General features: G+C 49.2%; 1 protein-coding gene across 6 annotated transcripts in view; it reads left to right on the top strand.

Annotated features, from left to right (window-relative positions):
- Positions 1–24,016, top strand: part of IFT80 (intraflagellar transport 80) — a 519,318-nt gene that overhangs the window by 474,863 nt on the left and 20,439 nt on the right. For all 6 annotated transcript variants that reach the window (XM_063916161.1, XM_063916162.1, XM_063916160.1 and 3 more), the window contains 3 exons: positions 8,737–8,801; positions 19,263–19,398; positions 21,579–21,726. In XM_063916161.1, the coding sequence (XP_063772231.1) occupies positions 8,737–8,801; positions 19,263–19,398; positions 21,579–21,726 (349 nt within the window). The remainder of the gene's footprint in view (positions 1–8,736; positions 8,802–19,262; positions 19,399–21,578; positions 21,727–24,016) is intronic.

The raw sequence follows: 24,016 nt of genomic DNA, 5'->3' as shown, positions 1-24,016 counted from the left end.
AAGGTCAGCATGGAAATGGTCGACACAAAAAGGTAGACTCAAATTTGTATTTGGTTTAGGGGGTGGGGGTTGTTTTGTCACTTTTCTGCCAAAAAACAAGCCCCATTAGTGTACCACGTCCCTTCGCATGGCAAGCGAACTTCGGGCAGGTTGCTATTCCCAATCATAGTCCACATGGATGGTAAAGTATGGAAAAGTTGCGAAAAACTGTTTCTGAGCTGTACACTGTTGCATCTGTTGTGCGTCTTTTGCTGGCGTAGCGTGTGCAACTTTGTGCTAATACCACTAGAAGCCCTTGCCTGGTGTACATCCGTGCTTCTACATGTGCAAGGACTAAGATGCCTACTTTGAGAGTCTTTAGACACAGAAGTACCGATTGACCAAAATCATCGGTTGCACAATCGGAACTTGGACTAGCCCTTTGCTAAGTGCAGAATTGGTAGAATGTGTTTTTGGAAAATAGTTTTTATAAATATATATAAACTAGGTGATTCATCGCGCCCTACGGGCGCTCTTCACACCGTCGGAAGGGGCTACGCCCCGTTAACCCCTGCAGGTCTTTGAACATACGCAGGCCGGTAGGTAACAGAAACAGAAACGCAGGGCAGTATAGAGGGCATACAGAAATGGTGTCTGGTTGAGAAAAGATAGAGAGGCGTGGGGAGGGGGGGAGGGGGAGGGAATGTACAGAAACGCTGTGCGATCGGTAAAGGATATGGAGAGTCAGGGTGGTAGGGAGAGGATAAAGAGAGGCATGCTGTTAGAGAGAAAATACCGTTGCAAGAGGCTAAGACCCATTAACCCCTGCACGGGCTTCAACTGTGCTATAATTGTTATTATATGGAGTATTACCTGAAAATGTTTTTATGGCAGTGGGTAAATATTGCAAGGGGGAAGGGCGTGCGATTGTCAAGGGGGCGTAGCCCTTTGTGAGGGCGTGCAGAGTGGCCGCAGGGCACAATGAATAACATAGTGTAGTATATACTGCTATAGATAAGACACCAAAGTGCTGTGGCCACAGGTAGCAGCAGCGCTTATACACACAATGGCCACAGGTAGCAGAGCCACTTATACACACAATACCGACAGGTAGCAGAGGCGCTTATGCACACAGTGCCCACAGGTAGCAGAGGCGCTTATGCACACAGTGCCCACAGGTAGCAGAGGCGCTTATACACACAGTGGCCACAGGTACCAGAGCCGCTTATACACACAATACCCACAGGTAGCAGAGGTGCTTATACACACAGTGGCCACAGGTAGCAGAGGCGCTTATACACACAATGGGCACAGGTAGCAGAGGAGCGTATACACATAATACCCACAGGAAGCAGAGCCGCGTATACACACAGTGCCCACAGGTAGCAGAGTTGGTTCTACACACAATGGCCACAGGTAGCAGAGCCGCTTATACACAGTGCCCACAGGTAGCAGCGCCACTTATACACAATGGCCACAGGTAGCAGTGTTGCTTATACACACAGTGCCCACAGGAAGCAGAGTTGGTTCTAGATACAATGGCCACAGGTAGTAGCTGTGTTTATACACACAGTGCCCACAGGTAGCAGTGCCACTTATACACAGTGGCCACAGGTAGCAGTGTCGCTTAGACACATAATGGCCACAGTATTAGTGTTTCTTATTAATCCAATGTCCATTGGTAGCAACTATAGTCACAGAAGTTCAGAGTGTGTGGAGGGAGTTTGGAAAGGGGGTGGGTTCAGTGAGGTGGAGGTGCCTATCTGTGCCGCTGATCACCCCGAATCAGGGAATCACTTGTAGCAGCTGCGGATGGTGTCCGAGGTGCTACGTGTGGTGGAGGGGTGGGTGTGGGAGGGGGTCCAGAGGCGTTGCGGGTGGGGGAGGGGTGGTTGCAGGGGCACAGATGGCGGAAAGGGTGCAGAGGTGCTGTGTGTGGGGGAGGGGTAGGTGTAGAGGGGGGGCAGATGGGGGAGGGGGTCTAGAGGTGCTGTGTGTGGGGGAGGGGCGGGTGCGGATGGGAGTGTAGATGGGGGGAGGGGTGGGGGAGGGGGACTGTGGATGAAGGAGGAGGTATGGAGGTGATGTGTGTGGGAGGGGCGATGTAGGGGTGTGCGTTTGGAGGTGCAGGGGGGTGAGCTTAGGTGATGGGTTTCAGAAGTGCTGTGGGTGGGGGAGGTGTGGGTGTGGGATGGGATGGATGGGGGAGGGGTGGTAGTGGGTTTGTGTAGGGGGAGGAAGTGGTTGCAGGGGGGGTTGGGTGATGGATTGTAGAAGTGCTGCGGGTGGGGGAGGTGTGGGTGCGGGATGGGGTATGTAGATGCTTCGGGTGGCTGCAGGGGAGCCGTGGATGGGGGAGGGGGTCCTGAGGTGCTGTGGGTGGTGGTCCAGAGGTGCTGGGGGTGGTGGAGGGGAAGGTGTGGTAGGTCCGCGAACGGGGAAAGGTGTCTATAGATGATGGGGGTGGGGGAGGGGCTGGAGGTGCTGTGGGTGGGGGACTGGCGGCTGCGGGGGTGTGGTGGCGGTCCGTAAGCGCCGCGGGTAGGGGAGGGGCAGGTGCGGGAAGGAGCGGATGGGGAGGGGATCCGAGGGCGCTGTGGGTGGGTGAGGGGCGGGTGTGGGGTTACCGCAGTTGGGGAGGGCCGTCTGTGGGGGTGTTGCGGGTGGTGGAGGGGCAGGTGCGTGGGTGTTGGGGGGGGGGGAGCGGCTGCAGGGGTGCTGCGTGTGGGGGAGTGGGCCGGTTGCCAGGGTGGTGCGGTTGGGTGGGAGGTGGGAGCGAGGGTGGGGTGGGGGTGCGGGAGCAGGGGTGCTGTGCGTAGGAGAGGGGCGGGGGTGCCATGGGTGAGGAGTTGGGAGCAGGGGTGATGCGGGTGTGGGAGGGGTGGGGGGGCTGGGGGAGTAGGACTCATTGTGAGAGTCATTCTGGCTTTTTAGGATGCAGCATTTAGACAACAGGCTTTTGGTGAATGTCACCTCGTTCCACAGAGACCTGCACTGGGGGCACCGCCAATAACCATCATCCCCCCCCCCCGCCAATAACCATCACCCCCCCCATCCCCCCCAAATGACCATCACCATCAACCCCCCCTTCTCCCCGCTGCAAGCGCTGCTCACCTGGGCCGGTCTTACAGGCAACGGGAGCGCTGCAGCAGGGAGAGAGGACACCAGGTTGCCGGGGCAGGAGGGTTCCACGCTGGCGGGGGCGGAGTGCGGGCTGTGCATGCGGCTTCTTCCTCACGGGCAGCACTGTCGAGCAATCTCCAGCCTCCGCCGCCAGCAGCATCTCTCCTGGTAGCAGCGGAGGCTGGAGTTTGCTTGACCGTGCTGCCCGAGAGGAGGAAGCCGCATGCACAGCCTGCACTCCGCCCACGCCAGCGTGGATCCCTCCTGCCCCGGCAACCTGAATGGGGACAGAGCTCCGGCTGAGGGGCCCCGGGGTAGTGACCCTCCACCCACCCCCCGTTAATCCCGCTCTTGTGTGGCCGGCCACGGTAAGGCGTCCGTCCAGTGGCGGCTGTTCCCTGGGGATTGTGTCCGCCTCCCTAGTGGTGTGCTGGCACAGAGCAGAGGTCGTTGCTTCCGCCCAGCGCTGTAACTCCACCCAGCGTTACGGCCAGGCACAGAATCACAGACTTGGCCAAATATATAGGAGATTCTGTATACACATTGCTAAATTATTTTTTCTCTGGGTGGTAATTATATGTCATCCATAAGTGAAAGCAAACATATTTCTCATATGTCAGTTATTTACTGTGTGGACACTTGGTAAATAAGTGTGTTGCATTTATGACTACCTGCAAACCAGGTAGTTTACATATTAAAGACTGGCAGTGTTGAGTAGTTTGCCCTCCTAATCAGCATAGCAAAATATTATGTCAGGTGTGTTGCTGATGTAACTTTTCACTTTTTCTCGTTAACCAATGCCTCTTCAGTGAGTTGTAAATTCAAATAATTAAACAATTTCTAGAATTGATGTCCCGTGTTAGTTAAACATATGTAATAATAATACCATTAATGTTTGTTATAGCCCTTTCACACATTATACCCCTTTCATATTGCCGGGTCGACACTGGTCAGTGTGCGGTGTGAAAGCGCCAAGACCGAATTCCCGTGTCGCTTGACCCGGTAATTCAACCCGGGTTATAAAAGCAGTGTTCTTCCCGGGTTGAATACCGGGTCAGTGGCTGCATAAAAGGATTCCCGGGTCGAGGTGACCCAGGACCCATTTACTAGATAGGGAGAGGTGGCGCGGAGATGATCTCATCTCCCAGCTCCGCCCCCGCCGATATGGCAACCGACTCGGCATATTGCCGGGTCTGGAAGCCAGCGAAAGGGGTAGGAGAGTCTCCAATGCCGGATCCCACCCGGGAAGGACCCGTTCCCAATTCCCGGGTGGGATCCGACATTGGAGATGTGAAAGGGTATTACATATACTTTTATTTAAAAAAAAAACAAAAAAACAGAAGAAACAACCAGTTCCTTTGACTACGATGTAGACTGAATAAAAAGTACTGCCCTCTTTTGCGGTATAACTGTCACATTGCACATAAGAAGCAGAAGATTACAGTTATGAACAGTAATAAGGCTATGCAGTTTTCAGTAAAGCCAGCTGTACATATTAAAATCTTTGAAGCCTTTATCTGGACCATTAACCACTTTTTAGCGCTGTCTCATCTAAGCGGTTCCTCATGTTTTTTGTTATTTCTTTGCAGTCCTTGTAGTCCTTTGCTCTGTCTTCTAACTGATGTGTCCATTGCATTCTACAAACTGCAGCTTGGTTGAAGTGTACAAAAAAGGACAATATATAATAGTCTGCTAGGTGCAGGCTGTTCGGGAATTTCTGTGAGTCTGCCCGTATTTTTAAAGCGGCAATCATTTTCAAGGCAAAACTGACCTGGTTTTGCCTTGTAAATGACTGCCACTTTAAAAATACGGACAGACGCACAGATATTCCTGAACATCCTGCACTTCGCAGGCTATTACATATTGCCCAAAGTCTCCTCTAAGTCCTTAAGGCTTACGGTCATTAGGTCGACAAGACTTAGGTCGACAGTCATTAGGTCGACCACTATTGGTCAACATGGTCACTAGGTTGACATGGTCAGTAGGTCGCCTGTACTAGGTCGACATGGAAAAAGGTCGACATGAGTTTTTCTTTTTTCTTTTTCTTTACTTTTTCATACGTTACAATCCACGTAGACTACGATTGGGAATAGTAACCTGTGCCGAGCGCAGCGAGGCACTTTGCCCGAAGCCATGCGAGGGGACACGGTGCCCTAATTCGGGTTCCCCGTCACTTTACGAAGAAAACAACACCAAAAAAAGTTTTAAAGCAAAACCTCACCTTTTTTCATGTCGACCTGGTACATGTCGACCTAATGACCATGTCGACCTAGTCACCATGTTAACCTAATGCATGTCGACCAATAATGGTTGACCTAATGACTGTCGACCTAAATCTTGTCCACCTAATGACCCATACCCGTCCTTAAGTATATTCCTCAAACGCTACCATTTTCTGTATACATAATATTGTGTAACTAGGTGATTCATCGCGCCCTACGGGCGCTCTTCACACCGTCGGAAGGGGCTACGCCCCGTTAACCCCTGCAGGTCTTTGAACATACGCAGGCCGGTAGGTAACAGAAACAGAAACGCAGGGCAGTATAGAGGGCATACAGAAATGGTGTCTGGTTGAGAAAAGATAGAGAGGCGTGGGGGAAGGGAATGTACAGAAACGCTGTGCGATCGGTAAAGGATAGGGAGAGTCAGGGTGGTAGGGAGAGGATAAAGAGAGGCATGCTGTTAGAGAGAAAATACAGTTGCAAGAGGTTAAGACCCATTAACCCCTGCACGGGCTTCAACTGTGCTATAATTGTTATTATATGGAGTATTACCTGAAAATGTTTTTATGGCAGTGGGTAAATATTGCAAGGGGGAAGGGCGTGCGATTGTCAAGGGGGCGTAGCCCTTTGTGAGGGCGTGCAGAGTGGCCGCAGGGCACAATGAATAACATAGTGTAGTATATACTGCTATAGATAAGACACCAAAGTGCTGTGGCCACAGGTAGCAGCAGCGCTTATACACACAATGGCCACAGGTAGCAGAGCCACTTATACACACAATACCCACAGGTAGCAGAGCCGCTTATACACACAATACCCACAGGTAGCAGAGGCGCTTATGCACACAGTGCCCACAGGTAGCAGAGGCGCTTATGCACACAGTGCCCACAGGTAGCAGAGGCGCTTATACACACAGTGGCCACAGGTACCAGAGCCGCTTATACACACAATACCCACAGGTAGCAGAGGTGCTTATACACACAGTGGCCACAGGTAGCAGAGGCGCTTATACACACAATGGGCACAGGTAGCAGAGGCGCGTATACACACAATACCCACAGGTAGCAGAGCCGCGTATACACACAGTGCCCACAGGTAGCAGAGTTGGTTCTACACACAATGGCCACAGGTAGCAGAGCCGCTTATACACAGTGCCCACAGGTAGCAGCGCCACTTATACACAATGGCCACAGGTAGCAGTGTTGCTTATACACACAGTGCCCACAGGAAGCAGAGTTGGTTCTAGATACAATGGCCACAGGTAGTAGCTGTGTTTATACACACAGTGCCCACAGGTAGCAGCGCCACTTATACACAGTGGCCACAGGTAGCAGTGTCGCTTAGACACATAATGGCCACATTATTAGTGTTTCTTATTAATCCAATGTCCATTGGTAGCAACTATAGTCACAGAAGTTCAGAGTGTGTGGAGGGAGTTTGGAAAGGGGGTGGGTTCAGTGAGGTGGAGGTGCCTATCCGTGCCGCTGATCACCCCGAATCAGGGAATCACTTGTAGCAGCTGCGGATGGTGTCCAAGGTGCTACGTGTGGTGGAGGGGTGGGTGTGGGAGGGGGTCCAGAGGTGTTGCGGGTGGGGGAGGGGTGGTTGCAGGGGCACAGATGGCGGAAAGGGTGCAGAGGTGCTGTGTGTGGGGGAGGGGTAGGTGTAGAGGGGGGGCAGATGGGGGAGGGGGTCTAGAGGTGCTGTGGGTGGGGGAGGGGCGGGTGCGGATGGGAGTGTAGATGCTGTTGGTGGGGGAGGGGTGGGGGAGGGGGACTGTGGATGAAGGAGGAGGTATGGAGGTGATGTGTGTGGGAGGGGCGATGTAGGGGTGTGCGTTTGGAGGTGCAGGGGGGTGAGCTTAGGTGATGGGTTTCAGAAGTGCTGTGGGTGGGGGAGGTGTGGGATGGGGGAGGGGTGGTAGTGGGTGTGTGTAGGGGGAGGGGGGGTTGCAGGGGGGGTTGGGTGATGGATTGTAGAAGTGCTGCGGGTGGGGGAGGTGTGGGTGCGGGATGGGGTATGTAGATGCTTCGGGTGGCTGCAGGGGAGCCGTGGATGGGGGAGGGGGTCCTGAGGTGCTGTGGGTGGTGGTCCAGAGGTGCTGGGGGTGGTGGAGGGGAAGGTGTGGTAGGTCCGCTAACGGGGAAAGGTGTCTATAGATGATGGGGGTGGGGGAGGGGGTGGAGGTGCTGTGGGTGGTCGACTGGCGGCTGCGGGGGTGTGGTGGCGGTCCGTAAGCGCCGCGGGTAGGGGAGGAGCAGGTGCGGGGATGGAGCGGATGGGGAGGGGATCCGAGGGCGCTGTGGGTGGGTGAGGGGCGGGTGTGGGGTTACCGCAGTTGGGGAGGGCCGTCTGTGGGGGTGTTGCGGGTGGTGGAGGGGCATGTGCGTGGGTGTTGGGGGGGGGGAGCGGCTGCAGGGGTGCTGCGTGTGGGGAGTGGGCCGGTTGCCGGGGTGGTGCGGTTGGGTGGGAGGTGGGTGCGAGGGTGGGGTGGGGGTGCGGGAGCAGGGGTGCTGTGCGTAGGAGAGAGGCGGGGGTGCCATGGGTGAGGAGTTGGGAGCAGGGGTGATGCGGGTGTGGGGGGGCTGGGGGAGTAGGACTCATTGTGAGAGTCATTCTGGCTTTTTAGGCTGCAGCATTTAGACAACAGGCTTTTGGTGAATGTCACCTCGTTCCACAGAGACCTGCACTGGGGGCACCGCCAATAACCATCATCCCCCCCCCCCCCCCCCCGCCAATAACCATCACCCCCCCCCCCCTCCCCCAAATGACCATCACCATCAACCCCCCCTTCTCCCCGCTGCAAGCGCTGCTCACCTGGGCCGGTCTTACAGGCAACGGGAGCGCTGAAGCAGGGAGAGAGGACACCAGGTTGCCGGGGCAGGAGGGTTCCACGCTGGCGGGGGCGGAGTGCGGGCTGTGCATGCGGATTCTTCCTCACGGGCAGCACGGTCGAGCAATCTCCAGCCTCCGCCGCCAGCAGCATCTCTCCTGGTAGCAGCGGAGGCTGGAGTTTGCTTGACCGTGCTGCCCGAGAGGAGGAAGCCGCATGCACAGCCTGCACTCCGCCCCCGCCAGCGTGGATCCCTCCTGCCCCGGCAACCTGAATGGGGACAGAGCTCCGGCTGAGGGGCCCCGGGGTAGTGACCCTCCACCCACCCCCCGTTAATCCCGCTCTTGTGTGGCCGGCCACGGTAAGGCGTCCGTCCAGTGGCGGCTGTTCCCTGGGGATTGTGTCCGCCTCCCTAGTGGTGTGCTGGCACAGAGCAGAGGTCGTTGCCTCCGCCCAGCGCTGTAACTCCACCCAGCGTTACGGCCAGGCACAGAATCACAGACTTGGCCAAATATATAGGAGATAGTGAAAATATGTATGTGATTTGTTCCATGACATGTAGGTTATTTTATTTTTCAGTAATCTTCCTATTTGATGCTTTATCGGGGAAGCCACTGGGAGATGGGAAACCTCTTGCACATAAGGTAAAGTAGCTGATTTTATTGTGAGTATAGCAAATAGATTCTATTTCTCAATGTCTATTATATTGACTGTATGCTTTAGATGCACTATGCTTAGGGAGGAAAAAATGAAGATACGATTTTTAGAAGTAGAGGTTAACTACTATATAACTAGTGCTTTGTCTCCAGCATGGATTTTTTTCCAGCTGGACCACACACAGTTGTGAATTAAATTCCTTGGACAGTGAGCAATATGATGTTGCCACATGCCTTCTTTCAGTCTTATCTGTAGGGAGCTGAGGTTTTCTGCTGCTGCCTAAGGGACATAATCACACAAAGCTATTAAGTATCTTATAATGTCACAAATAGGGCAACATGATCTCAGTCATTTTACAAAACAGCATTGCCGATTAATGAAATGTCTTCTTGTTATTATATAAATTGCATTTGCTTATGCTATCAATGAGACTGTTATTATGAAGCACAATTTGACCAGTAGCTACTAAGGGTAAAAGCAGTGCCTGCCTTTTTTCTTCTGAGAGCCCACTTTGTGAACATATATATTTCTATAGTACTGTGCAGTAGTGGAATGTGAGCCAAGTTTTTGGTCCCAGAGGTATCCACATACAGTTATCCTTAGACTGTACCAGATAGCACCGTTTGCAACATTGCGACTGCATCATGCATCTTTCATTATTAAAAAAAGTGTCTTAATCTGAGACTTTATATCAATTCCTTTGCCACAAAAACCCTAATCCTAAGTACCTAGTACACTATAAGCAATATGTGTCTAAGACACTGCATAGCTCCCAACTTGTGTGGCATGGAGGTTGGGACAAGTGCGTGCTACGAAGGCTCGTGCCCGAAATGAGGCAACGTGGATTTGTGGTACGGGGGTGTAACCTTGCGGGAATGCCAAACCCACGAGACACACCCCTGTTTTCATCATGCGTGGGCTTGCTCAGCACTCCAGGAGCAGCTGCTTTACAGCCTCCAGCCTCTCCCAGAACCGGCGCAAAGTGTGTGGATGATTGGCACAAGCCATCCAATCCCCACTGTCCGAGTGCTTCCGGCCACGTGACACTGCGACCCACGGGTGGGTCAACATGACAGTCCCAGAAAAACATGATGACTGTCCCGCTGACATCTGGACAGGTGGTTGGTATATACTACCATCTCCAACTCTCCAACAATACCCACTTGTACGTATTTAAAAAAGGCTTGCACTGATTTATTCAGGGACCAGAGGGTGGATATTTCTTACTGTATGATAAAGAAAAAATAAATGTCCTATAATTAATGCTAAAACACTACCAGGGCATCTTATAAGTTGCACCAGGAATCTTGTGCCATATGGTGCAAAAAGGAGAAATGTATGAATGTTCAAATATATGAAGTTAAGAGTTTACATTCTTTCATACTTTTGTCCCTACGGCTCTATATAGCTTATTCATGACAGTAGCGTCATGTCCTTCTAATCTGGGTCTTTATTAGGACGTTATCATTTGTTGTGACAAGGGTAAGTGATGGGCAACAGTGGTCAAGTGATGACACAAGGGATGAGTGAAGGCACAGTAGCTGTGTTTTTGGCTTTATGTGGGTGCAGTTGTGTGAAGACCGATGTGGTTTAGGACTGTGTATGTTGTGGGAGCTTCAGATAAGGACTCTTGGGAGAGTAGTGCAGAATTTTAGAGATGACCATTGAAAATGGATTACAATATTGAATATTGGGCCTGGATTCTGATCATACTTGACTACTTTTTACCTGGTCTCCCTGAAAGATGCCAGAAGTCCAGGTAGGAGTGTGTGGTGCCATTTTGGGTCCGGTATGATATACTGGCAGACGGGATGCCGACTGTCAGTATAGCCGGCATCCCGTCTGCCGGTATATCATACAGAGTGGGAAATCTGGGCGGGTGGCGGGATTCCGGACGCTGTTATAATGTTGGCCGTCAGGATCAGAGAAAAACCTCTTTTCCCACACTACTTCTGCAAGTCTATGATTCAATGTTTTCCTTTTACACTTACCTGTGGACCGTATTTTCAGTTTGTCTTTTTCATACTAGTCATGTCTTATTTTACTGGTGACTTGTTGTGTGAGCATATTCTGTTATCTTACTCTGTATATTTCATATGCAAAAATAATGAACTTACAATATTTAAAAAAGAAAAAGACTTTTCTCTGACGTCCTAGTGGATGCTGGGGACTCCGTCAGGACCATGGGGAATAGCGGCTCCGCAGGAGACAGGGCACAAAATTTAAAAGTTTGACCACTAGGTGGTGTGTACTGGCTCCTCCCCCTATGACCCTCCTCCAAGCCTCAGTTAGGTTTTTGTGCCCGTCCGAGCAGGGTGCAATCTAGGTGGCTCTCATAAAGAGCTGCTTAGAGTAAAAGTTTTGATAGTTTTATTATTTTCAGTGAGTCCTGCTGGCAACAGGCTCACTGCAACGAGGGACCTAGGGGAGAAGAAGTGAACTCACCTGCGTGCAGGATGGATTTGCTTCTTAGGCTACTGGACACTAGCTCCAGAGGGACGATCACAGGTACAGCCTGGATGGGTCACCGGAGCCGCGCCGCCGGCCCCCTTGCAGATGCCGAAGTAAGAAGAGGTCCAGAAACCGGCGGCTGAAGGCTTTTCAGTCTTCATGAGGTAGCGCACAGCACTGCAGCTGTGCGCCATTGCGCTCAGGCACACTTCACACCGGCGGTCACTGAGGGTGCAGGGCGCTGGGGGGGGCGCCCTGGGCAGCAATGTTAATACCTTTCTGGCTAAAAAAAATACATCACATATAGTCCATGAGGCTATATGGATGTATTTCACCCCTGCCAGGTCTCAGAAAAACCGGGAGAAGAGCCCGCCGGAATAGGGGGCGGGGCCTATCTCCTCAGCACACAGCGCCATTTTCCTACACAGCTCCGCTGCTAGGAAGGCTCCCAGGCTCTCCCCTGCACTGCACTACAGAAACAGGGTAAAAAACAGAGAGGGGGGGCATTTTTTGGCGATATTATATATATTTAAGCAGCTATAAGGAAACAACACTTATATAAGGTTGTTCCTATATAATTATAGCGCTTTGGTGTGTGCTGGCAAACTCTCCCTCTGTCTCCCCAAAGGGCTAGTGGGGTCCTGTCTTCTATCAGAGCATTCCCTGTGTGTCTGCTGTGTGTCGGTACGTGTGTGTCGACATGTATGAGGACGATGTTGGTGTGGAGGCGGAGCAATTGCCGGTAATGGTGATGTCACCCCCTAGGGAGTCGACACCGGAATGGATGGCTTTGTTTATGGAATTACGTGATAATGTCAGCACGCTGCAAAAGTCGGTTGACGACATGAGACGACCGGCAAACCAGTTAGTACCTGTACAGGCGTCTCAAACACCGTCAGGGGCTGTAAAACGCCCTTTGCCTCAGTCGGTCGACACAGACCCAGACACCGAATCTAGTGTCGACGGTGAAGAAACGAACGTATTTTCCAGTAGGGCCACACGTTATATGATCACGACAATGAAGGAGGCTTTGCATATCTCTGATACTGCAAGTACCACAAAAAGGGTATTATGTGGGGTCTGAAAAAACTACCTGTAGTTTTTCCTGAATCAGAGGAATTGAATGACGTGTGTGATGAAGCGTGGGTTACCCCTGATAAAAAACTGCTAATTTCAAAGAAGTTATTGGCGTTATACCCTTTCCCGCCAGAGGTTAGGGCGCGCTGGGAAACACCCCCTAGGGTGGACAAGGCGCTCACACGTTTATCCAAACAAGTGGCGTTACCGTCTCCTGATACGGCCGCCCTCAAGGATCCAGCTGATAGGAGGCTGGAAAATACTCTAAAAAGTATATACACACATACTGGTGTTATACTGCGACCAGCAATCGCCTCAGCCTGGATGTGCAGTGCTGGGGTGGCTTGGTCGGATTCCCTGACTGAAAATATTGATACCCTGGATAGGGACAGTATTTTATTGACTATAGAGCAATTAAAGGATGCATTCCTTTATATGCGAGATCAGAGGCGTCACCGGGTGTGGTGACACCCGGTGCGCTCCCCTGATCTCCTGACGCGATCGCGGCAAAAAAGAGGCGTGGTCTTGTACTAAGGGGGCGTGGCTTCGCGGGATCCCGGAATCGTCACTCTGGGGGCATGCCTAGCATCTCCGGAGATGCTGAGCTTCCCCCAGAGCCAGTCTCCATCCGCTGTCGGCTCCTCTTCTGTGACAGGAGCCGGGTGCTGTAGGAGACTCTCACTGCAGCACCTGGTTCCTGTCAGTGCGGAGGAGCTGACATTTGGTGTCACCCTCCTCCAGGCGTCACACCCGGGTGCGGGCCGCACCCCCCGCACCTGCCTTGTGACGCCACTGTGCGAGATGCACAGAGGGATATCTGCACTCTGGCATCAAGAGTAAGTGCGATGTCCATATCTGCCAGAAGAAGTCTATGGACACGACAGTGGTCAGGCGATGCGGATTCCAAACGGCATATGGAAGTATTGCCGTATAAAGGGGAGGAATTATTTGGGGTCGGTCTATCGGATTTGGTAGCCACGGCAACAGCCGGGAAGTCCACCTTTTTACCTCAAGTCCCCTCCCAGCAGAAAAAGACGCAGTCTTTTCAGCCGCAGTCCTTTCGTTCCTATAAGAACAAGCGAGCAAAAGGACATTCATATTTGCCCCGAGGCAAAGGAAAGGGTAAGAGACTGCAGCAAGCAGCCCCTTCCCAGGAGCAGAAGTCCTCCCCGGCTTCTGCAAAGGCCTCAGCATGACGCTGGGACCTTACAAGCGGACTCAGGGGCGGTGGGGGGTCGCCTCAAGAATTTCAGCGCACAGTGGGCTCACTCGCAGGTGGACCCCTGGATCCTGCAGGTAGTATCTCAGGGTTACAGGTTGGAATTCGAGAAGTCTCCCCCTCGCCGGTTCCTAAAATCTGCTTTGCCAACGTCTCCCTCAGACAGGGCGACGATATTGGAAGCCATTCACAAGCTGTATTCTCAGCAGGTGATAATCAAGGTACCCCTTCTACAACAGGGAAAGGGGTATTACTCCACGCTATTTGTGGTACCGAAGCCGGACGGCTCGGTAAGACCTATTCTAAATCTGAAATCTCTGAACCTGTACATACAAAAATTCAAGTTCAAGATGGAGTCACTCAGAGCAGTGATAGCGAATCTGGAAGAAGGGGATTTTATGGTGTCCTTGGACATCAAGGATGCTTACCTTCATGTCCCAATTTGCCCTTCACACCAAGGGTACCTCAGGTTCGTGGTACAAAACTGTCATTATCAGTTTCAGACGCTGCCGTTTGGATTGTCCACGGCACCCAGGGTCTTTACCAAGGTAATGGCCGAAACGATGATCCTTCTTCGAAGAGAAGGCGTATTAATTATCCCTTACTTGGACGATCTCCTGATAAGGGCAAGATCCAGAGAACAGCTGGAGGTCGGAGTAGCACTAACTCAAGTAGTGCTCCAACAGCACGGGTGGATTCTGAATTTTCCAAAATCCCAACTGATCCCGACGACACGTCTGCTGTTCCTAGGGATGATTCTGGACACTGTTCAGAAAAAGGTATTTCTTCCGGAGGAGAAAGCCAGGGAGTTATCCGAACTCGTCAGGAACCTCCTAAAACCAGGGACAGTGTCTGTGCATCAATGCACAAGAGTCCTGGGAAAAATGGTGGCTTCTTACGAAGCGATTCCATTCGGCAGATTCCATGCACGAATTTTTCAGTGGGATCTGCTAGACAAATGGTCCGGATCGCATCTGCAGATGCATCAGCGGATAAAATTGTCGACAAGGACAAGGGTCTCTCTGCTATGGTGGTTGCAGAGTGCTCATCTGTTAGAGGGCCGCAGATTCGGCATACAGAACTGGGTCCTAGTGACCACGGATGCCAGCCTGAGAGGCTGGGGAGCGGTCACACAAGGAAGAAACTTCCAGGGCGTGTGGTCAAGCCTGGAAACGTCTCTTCACATAAATATACTGGAACTAAGAGCAATCTACAATGCTCTAAGCCTGGCAAAACCTCTGCTTCAGGGTCAGCCGGTGTTGATCCAGTCGGACAACATCACGGCAGTCGCCCACGTAAACAGACAGGGCGGCACAAGAAGCAGGAGGGCAATGGCAGAAGCTGCAAGGATTCTTCGCTGGGCGGAAAATCATGTGATAGCACTGTCAGCAGTGTTCATCCCGGGAGTGGACAACTGGGAAGCAGACTTCCTCAGCAGACACGATCTTCACCCGGGAGAGTGGGGACTTCATCCAGAAGTCTTCCACATGATTGTAGTCCATTGGGAAAGACCAATGGTGGACATGATGGCGTCCCGCCTCAACAAAAAACTGGACAGGTATTGCGCCAGGTCAAGAGACCCTCAGGCAATAGCTGTGGACGCTCTGGTAACATCATGGGTGTACCAGTCAGTGTATGTGTTCCCTCCTCTGCCTCTCATACCCAAGGTACTGAGAATTATAGCAGGGACCGTGTCTATTCCAAGACTTACCGCGGCTGCGTTTGACGGCATGGCGGTTGAACGCCGGATCCTAAGGGAAAAAGGCATTCCGGAAGAGGTCATCCCTACCCTGGTCAAAGCCAGGAAGGAGGTGACTGCACAACATTATCACCGCATTTGGAGAAAATATGTTGCATGGTCTGAGGCCAGGAAGGCCCCGACAGAGGAATTTCAACTGGGTCGATTCCTACATTTCCTGCAAACAGGATTATCTATGGGCCTCAAATTAGGGTCCATTAAGGTTCAAATTTCGGCCCTGTCGATTTTCTTCCAGAAAGAATTGGCTTCAGTTCCTGAAGTCCAGACTTTTGTAAAAGGAGTACTACATATACAGCCCCCGGTTGTGCCCCCAGTGGCACCGTGGGATCTCAATGTAGTTTTGGATTTTCTCAAATCCCATTGGTTTGAGCCACTCAAATCGGTAGATTTGAAATATCTTACATGGAAAGTAACCATGCTACTGGCCCTGGCTTCAGCCAGGAGAGTGTCGGAATTGGCGGCTTTATCGTATAAAAGCCCATATCTGATTTTCCATTCGGACAGGGCAGAATTGAGGACACGTCCTCATTTTCTGCCTAAGGTGGTATCAGCGTTTCACCTGAACCAGCCTATTGTGGTGCCTGCGGCTACTAGCGATTTGGAGGATTCCAAGTTGCTGGACGTTGTCAGAGCATTGAAAATATATATTTCAAGGACGGCTGGAGTCAGAAAATCTGACTCGCTGTTTATACTGTATGCACCCAACAAGCTGGGTGCTCCTGCTTCTAAGCAGACGATTGCTCGTTGGATTTGTAGCACAATTCAACTGGCACATTCTGTGGCAGGCCTGCCACAGCCTAAATCTGTCAATGCCCACTCCACAAAGAAGGTGGGCTCATCTTGGGCGGCTGCCCGAGGGGTCTCGGCATTACAACTCTGCCGAGCAGCTACGTGGTCAGGGGAGAACACGTTTGTAAAATTCTACAAATTTGATACCCTGGCTAAGGAGGACCTGGAGTTCTCTCATTCGGTGCTGCAGAGTCATCCGCACTCTCCCGCCCGTTTGGGAGCTTTGGTATAATCCCCATGGTCCTGACGGAGTCCCCAGCATCCACTAGGACGTCAGAGAAAATAAGAATTTACTCACCGGTAATTCTATTTCTCGTAGTCCGTAGTGGATGCTGGGCGCCCATCCCAAGTGCGGATTGTCTGCAATACTTGTACATAGTTATTGTTACAAAAAAATCGGGTTGTTTATTGTTGTGAGCCATCTTTTCAGAGGCTCCTACGTTATCATACTGTTAACTGGGTTCAGATCACAAGTTGTACGGTGTGATTGGTGTGGCTGGTATGAGTCTTACCCGGGATTCAAAATCCTTCCTTATTGTGTACGCTCGTCCGGGCACAGTATCCTAACTGAGGCTTGGAGGAGGGTCATAGGGGGAGGAGCCAGTACACACTACCTAGTGGTCAAACTTTTAAATTTTGTGCCCTGTCTCCTGCGGAGCCGCTATTCCCCATGGTCCTGACGGAGTCCCCAGCATCCACTACGGACTACGAGAAATAGAATTACCGGTGAGTAAATTCTTATTTAAAAGCAGTAGAAATGAGATGATGGGCCAAATAGAGTGAGAATTTCACAAAGTGAGAGATTTGGTAAGGTTTTGCAGTATTTTTTTTAAAGTGGCAATCATTTACACAGCAAGATCAACCTGGTTTTGCAGTGTGAATGATTGCCACTTTAAAAAAAAAAACCTGAGAAACCTTACCAAATCTCTCACTCTCACTCTATTACATTTGGCTCCATGAGTTGATGGGTGATGGCCTGTTCTGCTTTAGCCTGTAAGACCCTTTGATTTATAGATGTGCTTTTTTCAAAGAAAGGTAGAATTCATAAGTGATACTGTGAAAAGTAGGCTAGAAAAAACAATAATTCTCCCCAGAGCGGTCACTGTGGAGCTGATGAGTCTGAACACATTTGCCTCGATATGCACACATAAGATGCTTTATTAAGACAACACCATCACAATGTAATTGTGTTGTCTTAATAAAGCATCTTATGTGTGCATTACAATCTTATAATTATTACATGCATATACAGAGTCGGGCGAATCACAAGATACATGCAGCCCTGAACCAGTAGCATACAGACAGTGTAAAGGTGTGTACGCAATGCGCGCTCCCGTGGGGTGGGTATTGTAAGGCTAGATAGACTGTGCAGGCAAGTCAATCTTGACTATCTAGTGTACTATGTAGTACAAAGTATAGTCAAAATTGGCACTTAGTAAAAATCGTACATAGACAAAAGCTCAAGTACAGATAGTCAAAATCTGTGCTATCTATGCTCTGGGGGAGTTCAAGGGAAATCACATAGTCAAAATCAGGCATAGCAAGGATCTCACCATGTGTGTACACACCTTAATAGTTAGCATTACGCCACACAGCACTGAGGTCATGGGTTTGATTCCCACCATGGCCCTAACTGTGTGGAGTTTGTATATTCTCCCTGTGCTTGTGTGGATTTCCTCCGGGTACTCCGGTTTCCTCCCACTATCCAAAAATATACTGGTAGGTTAATTGTCTCCCAACAAAATTACCCTTAGCGTGAATGTGTGTTCATGTACATGTGATAGGGAATATAGATTGTAAGCTCCACTGGGGCAGGGACCGATGTGAACGGCCAAATATTCTCTGTAAAGCGCTGCGGAATATGTGTGCGCTATAACACATATAAATAACTGGTAATAAATAATATTCTCCAGGTTTGCATTAGGCATACACACAAGTTGTTTACACTTTCTATCTATCTATCTATCTATCTATCTATCTATCTATCTATCTATCTATCTATCTATCTATCTATCTATAAATAAAATATTTATATAAAATATATATTCATTTAAATTAAAGAAAAAACTCTTGAAAGTAGCAGCTGCAGATATCTGTGCCTAGTCGGACCACCAGGAGCGAATGGGGCGCGCGTGCGTCGTAGGCACGATGCATACGCGCTCCATTCAAAGTGAATGGGAGCACCTCTGTACCCTCAGCGGCGGGCAGAGGTGCAGGCGCACCTAGGTTGGCAGGAGGACCGGCGCCATCTTTTTGATCGGAGCTGCTGCGTGTGACATCACGCAGCCACCCCGATAATGCCCATGTCACGCCCCCCGTTTGCACCGGCTCGCCCCAGTTTCTCTACCGCCGCCCTCGCAACACTCAGTCCCTGCCTTGGAAACGGAGCATTGCCGCCCCCCTCCTACTCCGCGAATGCCTCTGCCTGTCAATCAGGCAGAGGCGTTTGCATTTACTGTGGGGCGTCCGCAGTAAATGCGGGAGCATTTGCAGTATGGACCCGGTTGGATTGCGATTTGCAATCCGACCTGAATGATGTCCTGAATCCGTAATCAGAATTGGTTAGCTAGTGCTGGGGACCGGTGTCATCAGCTACTCGTATTTTCACCAGCCCTCTGGCACCAGCAATTGATGCAGCTTTGACAGGCAACATGCTGCTCTGCACCTGTTCCATACTTGCCCACTATACCTCAATTTGCAGGAGACTCTCGACTTTGGCATATTGCTGAAAATTATGTAAATTATGTCAAATCACTCCCAACACACCCAACTGGACCTTCACTTGCAGGTAGGTGAACAAAATTGCATATGAATGTGACTTGTTTTGTAGGCATGCACAGAAGCAGTTTGCGTATTTTATGCTTCACAAACTGGCATATGTCCACCTCGCCAACAATACCCACATGTACATATTGACCAAAGGCTGGCACTGATTTATTCAGGAAATGGTGAATTTTTCTCACTGTCACAATCAAGAAAAATAAATGTCTTATAATTAATGCTACAAAAATAGATGAAGTTAATGTTTTTCTTTAGTGAGAAATGTGGAAAAACTTACCCAAACAAAATAGAGAAAGATGATTCCATTCTTTAATGTCCTGTTTAAATATAATGTATGCACAATTTTCATTGTACTGCCGCCATGCTTTACAGATTGAAGTTGTAGAGATTGCTCTGGACCAAGGAGGGCTGGCCAATGAAAGGAAAGTTGCTTTTATTGATAAAAATCGAGATCTCTACATAAGTCCAGTTAGGAAGTTTGGAAAGGAACTGAGAGCTGTCAAAATTGGTATGTTATATAAAGCTCTGTGTATATATGTATGTATATATCTATAGAACCTAATGAGGTAAGGCATGTGTCTAGTAGAGACATTCAGGTAGGCCCCTCCCTCCCCTTGAAACTCTCGCTGGCTTGCTGAACACTGAATCCGGAGGTGCATGCACAAATACACACACAACATACTAACATACACCATCCAGTGCCTGGCCGCCCCCACGCACCTTAACATGTTCCACATCATCCCATTGATACACAGACACTGGAGGCATGCACCCCCAGAACACCAAGCAGCAGGCCTAAACCAAACCTGTTCTCCCACCAACCCTAACACACCCAAATTCCCACAACAACACCCCGCCAGGACACTGACAAGCGCCCGCCCACCTCACTCACCAATCCACCTTGCCCATCTTTTTCCCAGTGGGATAAATAAGCAAGATGGCCAGATACGGGAATCCTACCACTTAACCTGATGGAATAGTGTTATTCTTTTTGAGGCATTCTGCATATAGGCTGTGTACACTGAAGGAATCACATGCAAGTTTATGGCTAAGATGTTTTTGCAGCTCGAGTCCAAATGGATTTATAGGCTTCAAACATTTGCCCTACAGGGTTTGAAGGAGTCTTTAGCACTCCAGTGGTTCTTGGCAGTTTGATTCCATTGCAAATAATACATTGTATCTTGAAAAGTACAGTATTGCCTTGCTTGTACATATAGAAGTTATTTGTACTTATTTCAACACTTTTGTATTTGGCAATATGTTTGCCTGATTACATGTTCCAGCATTGTTGTTCTCAAATGCTTTTTAGAGATCATCATTGCTTGGTTCACAGTTTATCTGTTATGGCTACATTCAGCGCGTTGGCCACTCCCTGTGCTCATGGCGATGCCATGATGTGTTCCACATTGCGTTCCGATATGATGATGTGACGTGAGTCAGTCACAGATGTTTCTTTAGGTGAGTGTGTTGTGCATTGTAATTGTATCCCTGAGAAAAGTGAAAATACATAACTGAAACTGTGTGGCATGGCTTCACAAAGTGCTGAAATAGTCTTATAATATTCTGTACCACATTGACATTATACTTTATAGCATTACGCAGCAAATGCAGTTTTGTCGACTGCACATTCATGCTGTGAATAGTTCATTCCATTAGATCCAAAAGGTGCTCTGTTGGGTTGAGATCCGGTGATTGTGAAGCCATTTGAGTACACTGAACTCCTTATGTTTGTGAATCCAGCTGTATATGATGTGCTTTATGACATGGCATTATCCTGTTGCAAGTTGGCATGAGAATAGAGTTGCTGTAATACGCCATTAATTAGAGACATACAGAAGTTACACAGGTTCTGTGGTTTATTAAAAACAGGTAAAATGCAAATTTGAAGTCAGCCAACCACAGAACCTGAACAATGTATATGTGTTCCTGATTAAAGGGATATTATCGAAGCCCATACATTAGGAGTAGGAACACTGTGGCCATTAACGGATGCTATGGTGTTAACAATACTTTAAACAATGCTCAGTTGATATTAAGAGGCGTCTTAAGTCAATGAGCTAACAGACCTAAACCCATGGAAAAAAGCATAGTTGGTTTATAAAATCTGTGTGATACCTGGTGACAAATTATGTTTTGAGAGTCGGTGTAGGGACTGGCCAGAAAGGGAGACTTTGATGTGATTGGCCAGCTTGACATATTATTGCATGTCTCTCAGCCCCGTCATCCTGTTTCCCTCCAGCACAAACACTAGCCCCATATCTTCAGCTCCGTACCCCCTTGTTTTTCTTCATCTCTAGCCCCCCAACCCCTGCCAGACTCATGTCTGTAGTCTAGCTGACACCTATTCACTGACACTCTGCTTCACTCTGATCAGCTATATGATATCATGACATCACAGACGCTACGCCGGCACAAGAAAAAACTTAATTGTGCCGGGCTTCCTCTGCTCTTTCTGACTGTGCCCTGCTGAATGCCGTAGTGGCAAGATCAAGGGGGACACTTGAACTGGACTCCCAAGATTCTTGGGACCAGGGCCCTCAAAATCTCAGGGTGTGGTTCAAGTGTCCCCCTGTCACCGGGCCTTCTTTTGCTCTATGTAAATTGCTCCCAATGTATTTGTTGCCTGGCTTAGTAATAGTATGGTCAGGTCTGTCATCAGTTGTTTCTTCTGCCCTGCTTTTTTCACAGGTAGTATGGTACATACTGTAGCCTGGAGTGACGTATCTAACATATTATGTGGAATTCAGGACAGTCGTTTCACAGTCTGGTACTATCCCAATGCAGCTTATGTAGATAAAGAATTGTTGCCAAAAACAGCTATTGAAATGGATGGAAGGTATGTAGTCTCCAAAAAAAAAAAATACTGCTAAAAAAACAACAACTTTTCTGTATTACTGTCCTATGGCCCTCATTCCGAGTTGTTCGCTCACTAGCAGATTTTAGCAGCATTGCACACGCTAGGCCGCCCTCAGGGAGTGTATCTTAGCTTAGCAGAATTGCAAACGAAAGATTAGCAGAATTGCGAATAGAAAATTCTTAGCAGTTTCTGAGTAGCTCGAGACTTACTCCTACACTGCGATCAGCTCAGCCCGTTTCGTTCCTGGTTTGACGTCACAAACATGCCCTGCGTTCGGCCAGCCACTCCCCCGTTTCTCCAGACACTCCCGCGTTTTATCCTGGCATGCCTGCGTTTTTCCGCACACTCCCAGAAAACGGTCAGTTTCCACCCAGAAACACCCATTTCCTGTCAATCACACTCCGATCACTTCAACGATGAAAATTCTTCGTTCGGACGTGAGTAAATCTACTAAGTTTTGTGCTAAAATACTTAGCGCATGCGCACTGCGTACCATGCGCATGCGCATTTTTGCCTTAATCGCTCCGTTGCGAAAATCGGCAACGAGCGAACAACTCGGAATAACCCCCTATATCTATGACCATCTATTGTAAGAATGCAAAAATTCCATGTCTGCATGTGAAAGGTTTACATGCTAAAGATGGCAGTACATAGGATTGTTCTGCAGCCTGTCCTAAGAATCATCAGTCACTTTGGTCACACAAGTAGATCACTTCTTCACTGCAGCCTATGACCTGATTCAGAGAGACAGGTGACTTAGATTTGGGTGGGTTACATTGTTTCTGTGCAGGGTAAATACTGGCTGCTTAATTTTTACACTGCAATTTAGATTTCAGTTTGAACACACCCCACCTAAATCTAACTCTCTCTGCACATTTTCTATCTGCCCCCTGCAGTGCACATGGGTGGTCATTCCGAGTTGATCGCTAGCTGCATTTGTTCGCACGTATGGGCACAACGAACGATGCAGTTTTGCACAGGGTCTAGCGATGCATTTCAGTCGCACTGGTTGCCGCAGAGTGATTGACATAAAGTGGGCATTTCTGGGTGTCAACTGACCGTTTTCAGGGAGTGTTCATAAAAACGCAGGGGTGCCAGGGAAAACGCAGGCGTGGCTGGGCGGGTGTGTAACGTCAAATCCGTAACTGAAAAGTCTGAAGTGATCGCAAGAGCTTACCAGGTTTTGAGCTACTCTGAAACGACACAAATTTTTTTTGCAGGTGCTCTGTGATACAACCGTTCGCACTTCTGCTAAGCTAAAATACACTCCCAGTGGGCGGCGACATAGCGTTTGCACGGCTGCTAAAAACTGCTAGCGAGCGATCAACTCTGAATGACCCCCTATGGTTTTGCCCAACTGCTAACAAATTTGCTGCTGCGATCACCCCTGAATTACCCCCATTGACTTATGTGCAGCTCTGAAGTGCCCCCTATGTGTGTGTCTATCGCCCAACCACATTTTTCATCATACCCATTAATGATGTCATCAGCTTTCAATATGATCTCTGTCTGTCATTATGGAGCCACACATTCTGCCATCAATTTTAGGTTATTAGTGATAAGCAAGAGCTATATGTTAGGCACATTATATTAACGAGGGTATCCAGGTAACAATTAAAGAAAGCAAGTCTTTGGGTCTATTTATCAAGCCTTGGATGGATATAAAGTAGACAGAGATAAAGTACCAGCCAATCAGCTCCTAATTGCCATGTCACAGGCTGGGTTTGAAAAATGACAGCCAGGAGATGATTGGCAGGTACTTTATCTCTGTCCACTTTATCTCCATCTAAGGCTTAGTAAATAGATCCCTTTTGTTTTAAATGATTGATCATAGTTAAAATGTTATTCTTTTTCTATATTTATTTTGCCCAATTTAGTCTGGTCTTCTGGCCATTGCTTCAATGTGTAAGTTAAATAATTTCCATTCAAGCAGTGACAAATCTGTGTGCTCTACGTTAGTGTTATGCTGGAGAGAGCTGCATCTGGAAAGCCCTGAACTCAGCCATATGACAAAGCTGCTGTGATTGCAACTATCATACTTGTGTAATACTTGGTGCCGCAGTGATAGAAGTAGTGTGTAACATTTGGTGACATGACATCTCCCTCTGTCCCTATGTCCTTTTTATGCTCATCTAGATAAGTTTCACAGGTTCTTGAAATACACTGTATGGGTGTGATGACCACAACATATTACATGCTAAGCAAAAGGAGTTGCTCCACTGTAGAGCATATGGAGAATTGCACCACCTGCTGGATGTAGAATGATACA

This window comes from Pseudophryne corroboree, chromosome 4, assembly GCF_028390025.1.
Source record: "Pseudophryne corroboree isolate aPseCor3 chromosome 4, aPseCor3.hap2, whole genome shotgun sequence".
Taxonomy (NCBI): Eukaryota; Metazoa; Chordata; class Amphibia; order Anura; family Myobatrachidae; genus Pseudophryne; species Pseudophryne corroboree.
The sequence above is the reverse complement of the archived record's forward strand: the minus strand, read 5'-3'. Positions and strand labels throughout refer to the sequence as shown.